General features: G+C 41.9%; 1 protein-coding gene across 2 annotated transcripts; it reads left to right on the top strand.

The window, feature by feature from the left end:
• The first annotated feature begins 467 nt into the window (after positions 1-467).
• Positions 468-4,419, top strand: RPL7 (ribosomal protein L7). 2 transcript variants are annotated; one of them, XM_028112855.2, is made up of 7 exons: positions 468-553; positions 1,329-1,437; positions 1,751-1,917; positions 2,920-3,057; positions 3,178-3,287; positions 3,590-3,799; positions 4,064-4,419. In XM_028112855.2, exons 1-6 carry the CDS (start codon positions 540-542, stop codon positions 3,796-3,798), a joined length of 747 nt encoding a protein of 248 aa, XP_027968656.1. In that variant the 5' UTR covers positions 468-539; the 3' UTR covers position 3,799; positions 4,064-4,419. The 2 variants fall into 2 exon arrangements, with proteins under 2 accessions (XP_027968656.1, XP_027968646.1); XM_028112845.2 differs by lacking the exon at positions 468-553 and adding an exon at positions 583-790.
• The last annotated feature ends 8,799 nt before the right edge of the window (positions 4,420-13,218 follow it).

Below are 13,218 nucleotides of genomic sequence, written 5' to 3' on the forward strand. Positions count from 1 at the left end.
AAAGGCCGTCAAAAGCCGGATCTTGGCAGCAACTTAGAATCACAGCTAGTCCTCTGGAACGTGGGCCGAAAGGCTCTCATTTTCCCTGGCTGAAATCACCACCGCTGGTTGCCTACAGTCCAAGTCAAGCGTTGCCCTCCCTCCCGGCTGGCAATGAAAGTGCTGCATGCCGGGATTTGTAGTTCGCGCTGGTGCGGCGTGTCATTTGCGTACATTACTGGGTGGAATTCGAGAAGTACCTAGTCAACACAGCCTAGGGACTAGGACCCCGAGTAGTCAAGGTGTCAGCACTCTTTGCTCTTGTGATATTGATTAAAGAGTCTATTCAATGCATGCATTTTCTCATACGAATTTTGCCCGAAACTTGACCGTAAGGGACAGAATCAGGCAGTACTTAATTTTGCGTCTGCAAGACGAGTTCTCAGTTCCGAGTTCTTTTCTGGCTTATCCTGGGACACCTATGAATTGTGGGGCTTCGCTCTTGTCGTCTTTAAGTGGACCGCGCGCATGCGCTGACTTCCTCTTTTCCGGCTGGAACCATGGAGGGTGCAGAGTAAGTTGCTCTTCGTCCGCTTGAGAATCCTTCTCCATCCGCGAAACCAGAGATCTTTTGTCTCATTTTCCCTCGATCCGGCGGTAGCCTGTACCTTTACCCATTTGTTTGTGTGTTTATGACGCTCTGTGACACTAATGGGGGCGCCAGGCTAAGATGGGATGCAGGCGGCCTTGGGGCGGAGGTTCTGGAGATGAACCGGGAACGAGGTGTGAGAGCCGAATATGTGCGGGACCGGTGGGTATTCCTGTCTTTCAAGAAAGGCGCAGAACGTCTCAGTTGGGTTTATCCTTAGTTGGTATTTGGCCCAGTCGTCCCTGTTGTCGGGTCTTTGCTTTTAGCATGTGGAACTTCAGACCTGAATCAGGGTGGTAGTTGGGAAGTGTTTTAAAATTTCTTTTCCTGAGAATCTTAAGTCCCCTTACGCTCAACCTCGTTAAGAGTCTAGAGATAGTGTCTTGCAGCAGTTTCTCAGTCTGTACGTTTTGTTAACTTTGCTGTAGATGTTCTAGTTATCGGAGGCCGGGGCTGATTGTGCCTTAGATGTGAACTTACTGTGGTCTCCGACTGCTGCTTAAGTGAAGGGGTCAGTATTAAAAAGCGAGGATTCCTGGCAGAAACTTCCTAAAATCTGCTAGAGCAGCTAAAGATACAAACTTTTAGAGCCAGTGACAGTAGTGGTGCTAAATGACAAAGCGTGCTCAGTACAGATTAGGAGTAATGTGGTAGTGTATGCTCTTTGAACTGTTAATAAAGTTCAGTTCACTGATGCCAGAGAGAAGAAAAAGAAGGTTCCTGCCGTGCCAGAAACCCTTAAGAAGAAGCGAAGGAATTTCGCAGAGTTGAAGATCAAGCGTCTGAGGAAGAAGTTTGCTCAGAAGATGGTAAGTAAACTTTTGAGGCACTTTCCATGTAAAGGCCTTGTGGTTCAATTGGAAAATAGGTGTTCTTTCTCAGCAAGACTTGTTAACTTCACCCACTGTACCAGTAAGCTTGTTATAAGCTCTTTAAAGTGATATTAAATGAAATAGTATCTGCACTTTGAAATATTAATACATGCTGTGGCAAGGAAAAAGTTCTCAAGGGAACATTTTTTAATAGAACTAGTGTTGCAATAAATAAGACAGCTAAAAAACTGGTATTGCTAATTGGGTTTGGGAGCTAAAAATGAGATTAATAACTGGTATTGGTTTTCAGCTTCGAAAGGCAAGAAGGAAGCTCATCTATGAAAAAGCTAAGCATTACCACAAGGAATATAGGCAGATGTACAGAACTGAGATTCGAATGGCAAGGATGGCAAGAAAAGCTGGCAACTTCTACGTACCTGCGGAACCCAAACTGGCATTTGTCATCAGGATCAGAGGGTAAGTTCAGTTTTAACTGCATTCTGGTTTTGAAGGGAAAGCTACATGGTCTCAGCAAGACTTCCCATTACTTCTGGGGGCTTTGGTTCTGAAGCATTGGAATAAAGATAATTTGGGTATAGCTAGAACATGGACGGCGGTGTCTTAATGGTTTAGTTGCAAGGTCTGTGCCCAAAGCCCTATCCATTCTCTAATTGAGCATTTGAATTCTAATTCAGTGTCCTGGAGATTAAGTTCAAAAGAAGATGAGGTGTAGGCTCATAAGTGCTCTTACAAAGATGTATACAAAACAAGGAAGTGGTAAAAGGGTCGGGATAAGACAGCAAGTTGCCAGTGTACTGAACACGGATGTAGCTATGGTCAAAGCAAGAGCAGCTGAACCAAGCCAGAAACCCACAGAAATTTTATCTTTAGGCTAATAGAAATAGGTTCCAACGTTGAATTGTTACTCAGGATATCTGTTAGACAAGGTATTCGCACAGACCACAGTACATTGAAATTGTTCCTAGGAAAGACCGCCTTACAGAAAATGTGCCATATTGTGATGCACCAACTCAGAAGCAATGAGTTTTCTAGGATAAAATCAAGTCTTTGTAGTTTTTAATCTTAAATAGATTAAATCTAATCTTAAAAGTTTTGGAAACGCAAGTATTTCAGAACCAGCCTATTGAAAATGAATGAATTAAAGTATCACTTCTAATTAAATTTCACACTGAAAGGACATTGCTTAAAACTGCAGAACATAGTTAAATATACATTTGCTTTGAAAATCAAACTTTATAAATAAAATAAATGCTCAGGAGGTAAAAAAGGGGGTGGGAAGTTTTAAATGTCAAAGTAGGTAACTAAAGGAAAAATGCCAGTGGTCATTGTAACATGAGAAGATTTCTATTTATTTAGGTGGGACTTGTGTTGTCCAAAATTTTATAATGGTTAGTTTCCTATTCTTAATAAAAATTCTGATAGAGCTAAGTAAATTTTGTCTTTTTTTCCCCACTGCAGTATCAATGGTGTGAGCCCAAAGGTTCGAAAGGTGTTGCAGCTTCTTCGCCTTCGCCAGATCTTCAATGGCACCTTTGTTAAGCTCAACAAGGCTTCAGTTAACATGCTAAGGATTGTGGAACCTTATATAGCATGGGGGTAAGTCTGTCCTTTTCTAAGAGTTCCTTTTAAACTGGCTGTTAGCAAGATGGATTTTAGGTGTTCTGATGGTGATAACCCTATTCTTTGGTCATTCATGTCTGGTTTTTCCTATTTGAGGTACCCAAATCTGAAGTCGGTGAATGAATTGATCTACAAGCGTGGTTATGGCAAAATCAACAAGAAGCGAATTGCCCTGACAGATAACACATTGATTGCCCGATCTCTTGGTAGGTTCTGCCTATTTTAGGAGAAATTTGATATTAGACAAAGTTGACATCTTCTGGCATCTTGTGGCCTTAACATTCATTCTATTATGAATCTTCCCATATTCCCTACAATGCACAAGTCTGTGGAAAATGTAAGTTATGATTTCATTGGCTCAAGCCTCATCTTTGTAAATACAGCCATGAGTTTCCCTCTCTGTTGCTTTACTCTTGATTTTAAAGTCTCATGGCCTGTAATTGTCCTTGCTGAATATCCTAAAATCTGTAAAAACAGCTAACGATTTTAATGATCTTAAAATGTTCAGGTAAATATGGCATCATCTGCATGGAGGATCTGATTCACGAGATCTATACTGTTGGAAAACGTTTCAAAGAAGCAAACAACTTTTTATGGCCCTTCAAATTATCTTCTCCACGAGGGGGAATGAAGAAAAAGACCACCCATTTTGTAGAAGGTGGAGATGCTGGTAACAGGGAAGACCAGATCAATAGGCTTATTAGAAGGATGAACTAAGGTGAGCAGCTAAGTCTTGATAGGATTTTACTTCATAATAAGAGTAAAAGTGGTAATCTTTAAATATTGATAAGGGTTGGGTTGGGTTGGGTTCTAATATTTTTGGGGGGGGCAGTCATCTGATTACAGCTGGTTTGATTACTCCTTATGAGGGCATTCATGGAGGAAAGAAAAATCTGGTTTTTAAGAATGGAAACTGAAGCACTTAAGATTTCTTGATTTATGTTAATTGTAATCTATTAAGGTTTTTTTTTTTCCTTTTCAGGTATCTGCCATGATTATTTTTGTAATCTGGCCAGTTAATAAATGACTACTCTCATGGAAATGTTCTGTTGTCTTGGTGACTTTTTGCTAGCCTGACTGCTGTCCCTTAACTATTAAAGCAAATCTTGGTGTGTGATAAAAGTCATCAGCCTTGGCGTGCAAAACTAGGGTCTAGTTTGTATCTTGGTGGAAAACATTCCTTGGGTTTATTAAAGACTCTTCTGTACAAAGAATATATCTTAATTTTTCACTTTTGAATTGTGCCACTGAGTTAGCCAAGATGGGTCTGTTCCAAGAAAACCTATTTCATAGGCCTTTGCATGATTTACAAATAAAAATACTGTTGCTGAAATTCTGTCCTCTGAGGCTTTGGCTTTTTTATAAAGTACTGTGTGAACATGTTTTCCTTGCATTTCCATTTTTGGTTTTTTGTTTTGCATCTTCTGTGCTTATTTAGGTGAGATTTTAATAATTCCATTATACATTGTTATGTGTAATGGAATTATACATTGTTATACATTATACATATGTTATAAACGAAGAAATGAAATTGGTGCCCATAGATGCAAGTTGTTTTGGAGCACCTATAGCAGTAGTGAGCAAAACATGAAACGTTTTGTTACTTATAAATAACATTTCTATGTGTTGTATGTGTGTCTCACTTAGATGAGTGAACTGATAGTTTTCAGTGTAGAACATAACACGAAGTACATATAAAAAGTTTTTGTGGGCGCCTGGGTGGCTCAGTTGGTTAAGCGACTGCCTTCTGCTCAGGTCATGATCCTGGAGTCCCGGGATCGAGTACCGCATCAGGCTCCCTGCTCGGCAGGCAGTCCGCTTCTCCCTCTGACCCTCTTCCCTCTTGTACTCTCATTCTCTCTCTCAAATAAATAAAAATAAAAAGTTTTTGTAGTCCCCATTGATTGTGCCAGTGGTGTGATGCAGTATGAAACAGGTGCCCTGTTAATTCTTTTGACACTTGCACCAGTATCATTACAGTTAATATTTGAAAGCTGCTAGACAGATACGTTGAATAATTTTTTAAAATTCTCTAGTCTTAGAAACTATCTCTCTGGGTTAGTGAGTTTATTGTCAGTGAATTCTGGAAATATAGAAGGTTCTTTATATGTAAAGTCAGTGTTACACACTGAGTGTGCCCATGTTTTGCAAGAAATTTGGTGTTTCTGGTAAATGCCCACTATCAGTAATTAGTGGTATATTTGTTTATAGCCCACGAATGGACACATTACCCAAAGAAGCAAAGCTTTTGAAGCTGGTGAGGGATAGGAGCATCTGGGAATACGTAGGATAAAGTGTATTGGCAGTACATGTCCTCTGTGGACGTGTTTGCTTTCAGTCTGGGAAATTTCAGTTCTCCATATAAATTACTTTCCGAGTGGGGCCAGGGGCCCAGAGGATGGGGAAACAAATGGGTGAGAGTTTGGGGGTAGGGAGGAGTTGCAGACATTTAATATTGCCATAGAAAAGTCTAAAGCGCTTGCTTCAGAGTAAAGGAACCTATGCAGTTTCAAAGAGTGGGAATAGAGGAAGGCATGTCAGAGTGATAATTCCTGCTGTTAGATTCTAGGGAATAAAGTAGGGTAATTGGTCTGCCTTCACAGGATTGTGAGGACTAAAAGGGTGTGAAAAGGTTTTGTGAACTGTTAGAACCTACTGAAATGCAGGTTAACACCTTGTTTAGAAAACCCACCTCCTAAAAGATGGTGTCACCTATAAGGTACTGTCCCCCTAGAAGGCTAACCAACCTTTGTAAGTCTGGGCCCCAACCAGCTGGTTCTACAAAAATTCACCTCCTATGTAAATTTACATTTGTGCCCTTCAGTGTTCCAGCATTATAAGATCTTACACTAGCTACCCCAGTTTTCAAGTCATGAAGCTTAGTTATTGCATTCACTGATCTTTAGCAGGTGTTACCTCATATTGCTTACCTTTGGAAGTTCCTTTACCATAGGCTGGATTGAGTGCTGACTCGAGCCAAAATGGGTTGTATCCAGCCTTCACTTAATAGCTTGGGCCAATGAATCTTTATCAGCAAAATGGGGAAGATTGTTGCGCCTAATCTGGGATTTTGATGAAGATGTTAGATGTTCAGAGCAGTTCTGGCTCAAAGTACTAAGTAAATACTATTTACTACATACTGTAACTTGAGCACCTAGCAGGGTCGTACAAAGGAAAAGAGCCTATGCTTTCATGTGTTGGTCTAATTGGTAAGCTAGACATAACACAAATTGAGAGAAGTGCTACAGGGATGTCTAGGATGTGTCAGCTTTTTGGAGTGTCTGGGAACCACCTGTAGGGGAAGACGAACAACATTCTGCCCCCACTGCTTTCCTTTACAGATTGGTATCGAACCAGGCAAAACATTGTTTTCATACAGATGTCTCCCTTTGCTTGGGTAAAACTTTTTAAAGTCAGCTTTTTAATCCTTTCAACCTAGTATTTTATATGGAGTAGGCACTAGGTTTTTGTTTCCTATTGCTGTTTTAACAAATTACAAACTTGAGTGACTTAAATCACAGATTTATTTTTAACAATTTCAGAGGTAAGAAGTCCAAAATTGGTTTCCCTGAGCTAAGTCAGGGTGTCATCAGGCCTGCCTTCCTGCCCTCTGAAGGCTCTACAGGAGAATCCATTTTCTTTTTTTTTTTTTTTTTCCAGTTTACAAACCACTTGCATTTCTTGGCTTATAGCCCCTTCTTCCATCTTTAAAGTCTAAGGACCCTTGTGATCAAATTGAGCCACCCAGATAATCCAGGATAATCTCCCCATCTCAAATTCCTTAATTTTAAGTACGTCAGCAAAATCCCTACCTAGTAGTCCCTACTGTAGGCAGCATATTCCAGGAATAATGGCAGGGAAATGTTAGGGAGGGCCATTCTTTGATCGTTAATTTATAGTTCCCAGCTATATTTGATCTTGTTTCTCAAGAATGACAAGCTTCTGTTGTTAGGGTCTTGGCCGTTGTGATCTTGTGTCTGAAACACAAGGCCCTCAGGTCTGTGTATTTCCCTTAATTCTGGAAAAATGTTTTCTGACACATCTCTTAATATAACCCTGTATTTTTTCACAGCATCTCTTACTCCTGGAAATACTTTTTCCATTTGTTCTTGTTGCTTTTCACAGCCACTCCTCAAGGTTTTGAGAATATGTACTGAAACCGTTATAAGGTCTGAGCGTTTGCCTTCTCTGTTCTAGCACCTAGAATAACGCCTGGTGCATTGCAGTCCTTATTTTGATTGAGTGAATCAAGCCTCTTAAGAGCAATAGGAACTTAAATTTTTGATTTTCCAGTTGCTGGCACATCGTCCTTGGTGAATGGTGAGAGGATTTGGCAGCACTGTGGTGGGTTCATGGAGATTGTATGTATGTATGTATGTATACACACATTACTGTAAAAGACTCAAAGATGAGTTTTATTGTGTAGGAATCTATTATGTGAAAATAGCATTTTAGGGGAATATAGGAGATGGTTCATGCTGTGCGGATTGGGAAGTTTCAGAAAGGAGGTAGAATTTGGACAACTGGTGATAGAACGCAGGAGTCAAGAGTTGGGAGGCAGTGTCAGTGGCAGTTGTGATAGCTCAGAGGAAAAAGCAGACTCAAAAGCAGACCATTTAATAATAAACATTTGATTACGCATTGACTGCTAGTGTACACTTAATCTACATAATCCTTGGTTGGTTCTCCACTTTGAGAGCAATCCCAGAACCGATTAATTGGGGGGATGGGTCCCAGGCCTTTCTCTTTAAACTCTCCATGTCATTTTTAATGTGTAGCCTATTCTCTTAGGTAAGTATACCACTATCCCCATTTTTTAGATGAGGGGTTAACTTTCCGTCCCCCAGGATCACACAAGTGGTGGGGCAAGTATTAGGTTCCAGATCTAATTTGAGTTTTCTTAACCAGAGGAGCTAGGGAATGTGAGTGTGGAGGTTGATGAAAACAGAAAACAGCTTCAGTTTTGTCGGGGATCTGAAACCATCGTTACTAGGGCTAAACTTGCATCCCTCTTTGGGGTCATGAAATGGAGGCAGAGGGTTTCGAACATAATTTGGCAGAAGTATAGATGCTAAGGTCCTCCCACACAAGTCAGGGTGCTAGGCTTCTTTACTGGGGAGGGGACGCGCACCTAACCTTTCACCAAAGAACCCAGACAAAGGAGACATAGAACATGGAATTCGGGCGGGCACGATGAGGGAACTCGGGGATGACAACCTAAGATTGGGATAGGCAGGTATCGCTGGGCTGTTTGAAAGTTCCAGACTCATCAATACTCTGGAGATCCTGGTTAGTTTGAATCTTAAAAATGCAGCCCAGAGAACTGAACATCAACCTTGTCTAACTACCCACCCTACAGGCGCATGGCGCAACTTCCGTGCCCCACTGAACTTGCGCCACGTCTGACTCCTATACACCCAGCCTCTAAAGCACCCTCCCATCCCGCGCGCCCCCCCCCCCCCCCCGCGTAGCAGTGACCCCAAAGGTGGTGGCACCTATACTAGTTGTCGAGTGAGTCCTAAGCGGCCTTGTGGCCGCCCAGGCGCCTTCCTGGCGCGGCACCCTAACCGTCGGTCCCTGCTCTGGGAAGACTGCGGCAGGTGACCGCGCGCGGAAGGCGCTCCGGAAGCTCCTGGAGCCTGGCAACGCGCGCGCGTCGGGCGGGCGGCGCTGCAGCCATCGGAGCCGCTCGCCCGGCCGGGCGGGGCTGAAAGGCGGGAGCGCCGCGCTCCCGAAAGTCGCCAGGCTGCCGGCAGCCGAGCATGTTCGCCTCGAGAGCGGCGCCCGTACGAGCGCCAGGCCGCCCTCCCTGCCCCGCCGCCGCGGCCAGCCCCGCGCCCCGGCCAGACTGGGCCGGGGGCTCGGCTCGGCTGCGGGCCGCCCCCGGCTCCCGCGCTGTCCGCTGCCCCAGTTGACCCCGCTGCCGGAGCCTCAGACCTGGGCACCACCGCCACGGTCCAGGCACTCGAAGAAGCCCCTCTCCTCCGAGGTGGAGCTGCGGGGACAGTGAGTGCGGGTGGTCTCCGGAGGACCCCCGGCCTAGCGCGAGCGGGGTGGGGGGGTAGGATGGGGCGGGGGCCAGGGGACTTTGCAGGGGCAGGGCTGAAGGGGAGGTGGGGCCCAGAGGTCAGCTGGTCAGGCCCCCTTCCAGGCAGGGGAAACTAGCCCAGTGAGGCAAATGGGTCACTCCAAGGATTCTCTTGACGCACTTTGAGGGGAGCTGCCGGGCGGGGTCGGGTGAAGCAGAGAGATGGGAACAAACCCCGGACACGAGGACCTGCCTGCCGGATCTGTATGTTTCCGCACTCCTCCAGCTGGGTACAAGGCTAGCACGCGCATCCCTGCGTCAAATGGACACGCCCTTACAGGGTCTCCCCTAAAACCTGTCCAGGGTTTAAACTGAAGGAGGGTGTGGGCTAGGTGTTTCCCCTCTACCTTTGACTGCCACTATACCTCACTCTTGCACCCAGCCATATGGAGCAGGACTTGGGACACTGACCGTGTTAATTAGCTCTGGCTCCGTTTTCACAGCCAATTTAGCTTTGTGCCATTTCTGATTTACCTATAGTTTGTGTGTTTATTACTTTTTTCATGAGGGGTTACAAATACTAGAAAAGATTTGTGTAATACAGGTAGTCTGTTCTATTGTATGGATCATTCTACCCCTACAGCTTTTTGGGGGCCATAGACATGAAAACTGGAGCCTCTGTCTAGAGAAATGCAACTTTGCAACCATTTTCAGGGTATTGTACTCTCTGAAGCACAATAATCCCTGCTCTTCCATCTTCATTGGCTTTTGATCTACATTGCTAATGGTGAGTTTAAATCCTCTGTTACAGTGGCATTTCTTCAAAAATACTTTTGACATTTCTTTTTTTACATTTTTAAAATTACATTATAACACATTAGTAGTTCTCATTCAAACACAAGAATATAGAGTTAGAAGTGAAAGCCCTCTCTTTACCTTTTTCTCCTTTCTTTCTAACACTTCTTAGAGTTAATTTAGCGTTTATCCTACTCTTTTTTCATTTGTTTTTTTTTATTATCATTGGAATCATATCTGGATTCTTTTGAGAAATTGTCTTTTTCACTTAAAAGGATCTGACAAATAACTTCATATCAGTTTACTTAGGTCTGCATTGATATAGTAGATGTATCATACAGATGTATGACCATATGGTATGGATGTATTGTAATTTATGTAACCATTCCTCATTAAGATTGGTTCCAGTTTTTCCTCATTGCAAACAATGCAACAATGAACATTCTTATACATGGGAACAGTTCTATAAAATGAATTCCTTGAAGCAGAATTGCGGGGTCAGGTGTGTGTATGTGAAAAATTTTTGATAGAATCTTGTGTTCTGAAAAGTCTTTATTGATTTACATTTCCATCAACAGGCTGTGTTGAGAAAAATCTGTGTTTATTATTATTTAAAACAAAATAATAGCTTCCACTCATTGAGTGTTTATTACATGTCCAGCACCATGCTGAACACTTTACATGCATTTTGAAATTGAATCCTCACTAACCCTATGAGAATCAGAGGCACTGTTATTTTCTTCATGACCCTATGGTTATGCAGCTATTGAAGGGCAGAATCAAGATTAGAATCCAGGCTCATTTTACTCCAATGAATAAAATGTGTTCTTTGTTGGGTGGGAATTCCTGGTCAGTAATTGACTGGGAATTGTATTTCATTGGGTTCTTTGAGGATTAAATGAGATTGTGCTTTTGGTGTTGCTGTGTTATTAGTAGTTTCTTCCACTACCAACTTCTATAGAATTGGACACGGGCCAGTGCTCCCTGTGATTCTGGTTCCTCTGTATTCTCTGCCTCTCCAGTCACCTCTCAGCCTCTTCTTTATCTTCCTGCTTTGTGGACATTTTAAAGAAATCTGGCTTTCTTCTCCCTCTCAAGTCTTCTTTGGCAACTTTAATCTAGTCTCTGGCCTTAATTCTCACTAGTGAATAGATGACTCTTAAAATTTCTTCTCCCAACCGAAGCTACGGTCCTCAATTCCTACAGCTTAGATCCAGGTTCTATAGCTCCACCTGGGTGTCCTCCACTCATTTTATCTCAAACTGAGCTCTTTGTTTCTCTCCACCCCCAGACTAGCAATTTCCCTTTGAATGTAATTCATCATTCTCTTAGTCACCCTAGTTCACAGTCTCAGGCCTCTTGATTCTTTTTTTCTTTGCTGAACCTCCTAAATTCAATCAACTGTTGTATTCTCACTGCTGCTACCCTAATTTAAGCACTCTGGACTATTAGAATTATAGTGGCTTCTTAACTTGGTTCCAGTCTCTGCCAGATTAATCTTCCTAAAGCATACCTGTGAATGTGCCACACCTCGGTTCAAAACCCGTGTCAGTGTCTTCCCGTTGCTCAAAGAAGTAAGTGCAAACCACTTTGACTAGCATTCAGATTTGTCTGTGATCTCGCCCCAAACTGTCATTTCGATATCTCTCACAGCGCCATTATCTGAACCCCGCTCCATTCTCCGTGGCATCTTTCACATCTGTATCTTTTCCTGGAATGCCTATACCCACATTTCTGCCTGTCTAAATTCTATTTGTCATTTTCTGGCTTCTTCCAAGTCTTTTTTGAACTTCCATGTGAAAATAACATCTGCCTTCTTTTAACTCCCCTGATGTGAGACATCTCTCTCTCCTTGGGCTGTAATGTCACACTTTGCCTTATATTACAGTTGTGTGAACAGCTGCTCTTTTTCCTTTTGCATTGGAAATTCTGTAAAGGCAGAATCTCTGTTTAGTTCTTCATATGTGTCAGGCACATGGAATATTGATTTGCATATAGTACATGCTTAGTGAATGTATTTGAGTAAGTGAGCTAATAATCACCCTTGGAAATAAAAAATTGCATGTATTAGTCTGTTCCTAGGTGTAATGACAAATGGACCTCAACATCTTAGGGACTTAACGTGTAACAGTTTCTTTCTTGCTCACATAACAATTCCAAAGCAGATAGTCCTGGTCAGCAGGCAGCTTTCTCCCAGTTGGTTGTAGGACCAGGCTCTACCATTCATTAACACTTCCCTATTATCTAATTGTAGCAAGGAGAAGAAGATCTGAAAAAGCAGACTTGCTTCTTAAAGGCATTACACATTACACTCACTCACGTTCCAATCACGGGGAGATAGGCACTTCTTAGGAACACTGTATTCTCTGGAGGAGCAAGAATTTTAGTAAACATTCAGCCTACTGACCGTCACAGCCAATTTCTACTTATGAAAACCCATGGGACTTGGCTTGAACATCCCTCACTGAAAAACAAAAGCAAAACTCCTACTTCCCCCATCTGGGTAGGTTAGCAAACCCTCTGTTATACACAGAATTGAAACATACCTTTATCACTAATATTTATCATAATGAACTCTAATTATTTGTTTACTTTGTTCCCCCCCAACATACTGTACACTTTTGCATCTTCATCATTTTTGTATTTCAGCTCCTAGCACAATGACCTGCATTATGGATAAATAAATAACTAGCTTTCTCAATGAATCCACAACTTGCTTTATGTTCACTTGATAGCTATTTTGCTTTAAACAAAGCTAAAAATAAAGATAATATTAGCAACTGCTCTTTGATGTTTGGGTTATTTTCAGCCTTTTTTCTTTTCTACTATAAAAAAATACAGGATTTAACATCCTTGAAGATAAATATTTGTATGTATCAATGATTATTCATTTAGGATAAATTCCTGGAAGTGGACTTGCTGGGTCAAAAGTATATAAAATTATTAGGACATATATATTGCCAAATTGCTTTCTGGACATATGATACTGACATATACACTGAAACCTTATGAGAGTGCCTATTTTCCTTGAACCTCATCTTACATTATCTAGTATTAAAGAAAAATCCTTGCCATTTTGATTGGCAAAATCATAGCTCATTATATTATTTTGCTTTTATTTGAGAACTAGTGAGGATGAACTTTTATTGATCATTTGTATTTTTTTCTGGAATGAATTATCTGTCCTTTAATAAATACATTTTCTATAGGGTTCATTCTCTTTTATTTTTAAGTATATATATAAAAGGAATTAAAAGCATCAGTTTTTTATGTCCTCATTTGAAAAGTTATGGGAACTTCTGGATTGTGTGGCA

Source organism: Eumetopias jubatus, unplaced genomic scaffold, assembly GCF_037043125.1.
Source record: "Eumetopias jubatus isolate StellerSeaLion01/CBP00866 unplaced genomic scaffold, mEumJub1_p1.0 scaffold_4, whole genome shotgun sequence".
Taxonomy (NCBI): Eukaryota; Metazoa; Chordata; class Mammalia; order Carnivora; family Otariidae; genus Eumetopias; species Eumetopias jubatus.

What these genes read in the sequence shown, in the direction of transcription:
- RPL7 (XM_028112845.2), top strand. Translation starts at nt 672, where the DNA reads ATGACGCTCTGTGACACTAATGGGGGCGCCAGGCTAAGATGGGATGCA. An exon ending in GCCGAATATGTGCGGGACCG is followed by an intron (nt 791 to 1,328) that starts GTGGGTATTCCT and finishes CACTGATGCCAG; the next exon opens with AGAGAAGAAAAAGAAGGTTC. An exon ending in ATTGATTGCCCGATCTCTTG is followed by an intron (nt 3,288 to 3,589) that starts GTAGGTTCTGCC and finishes TAAAATGTTCAG; the next exon opens with GTAAATATGGCATCATCTGC.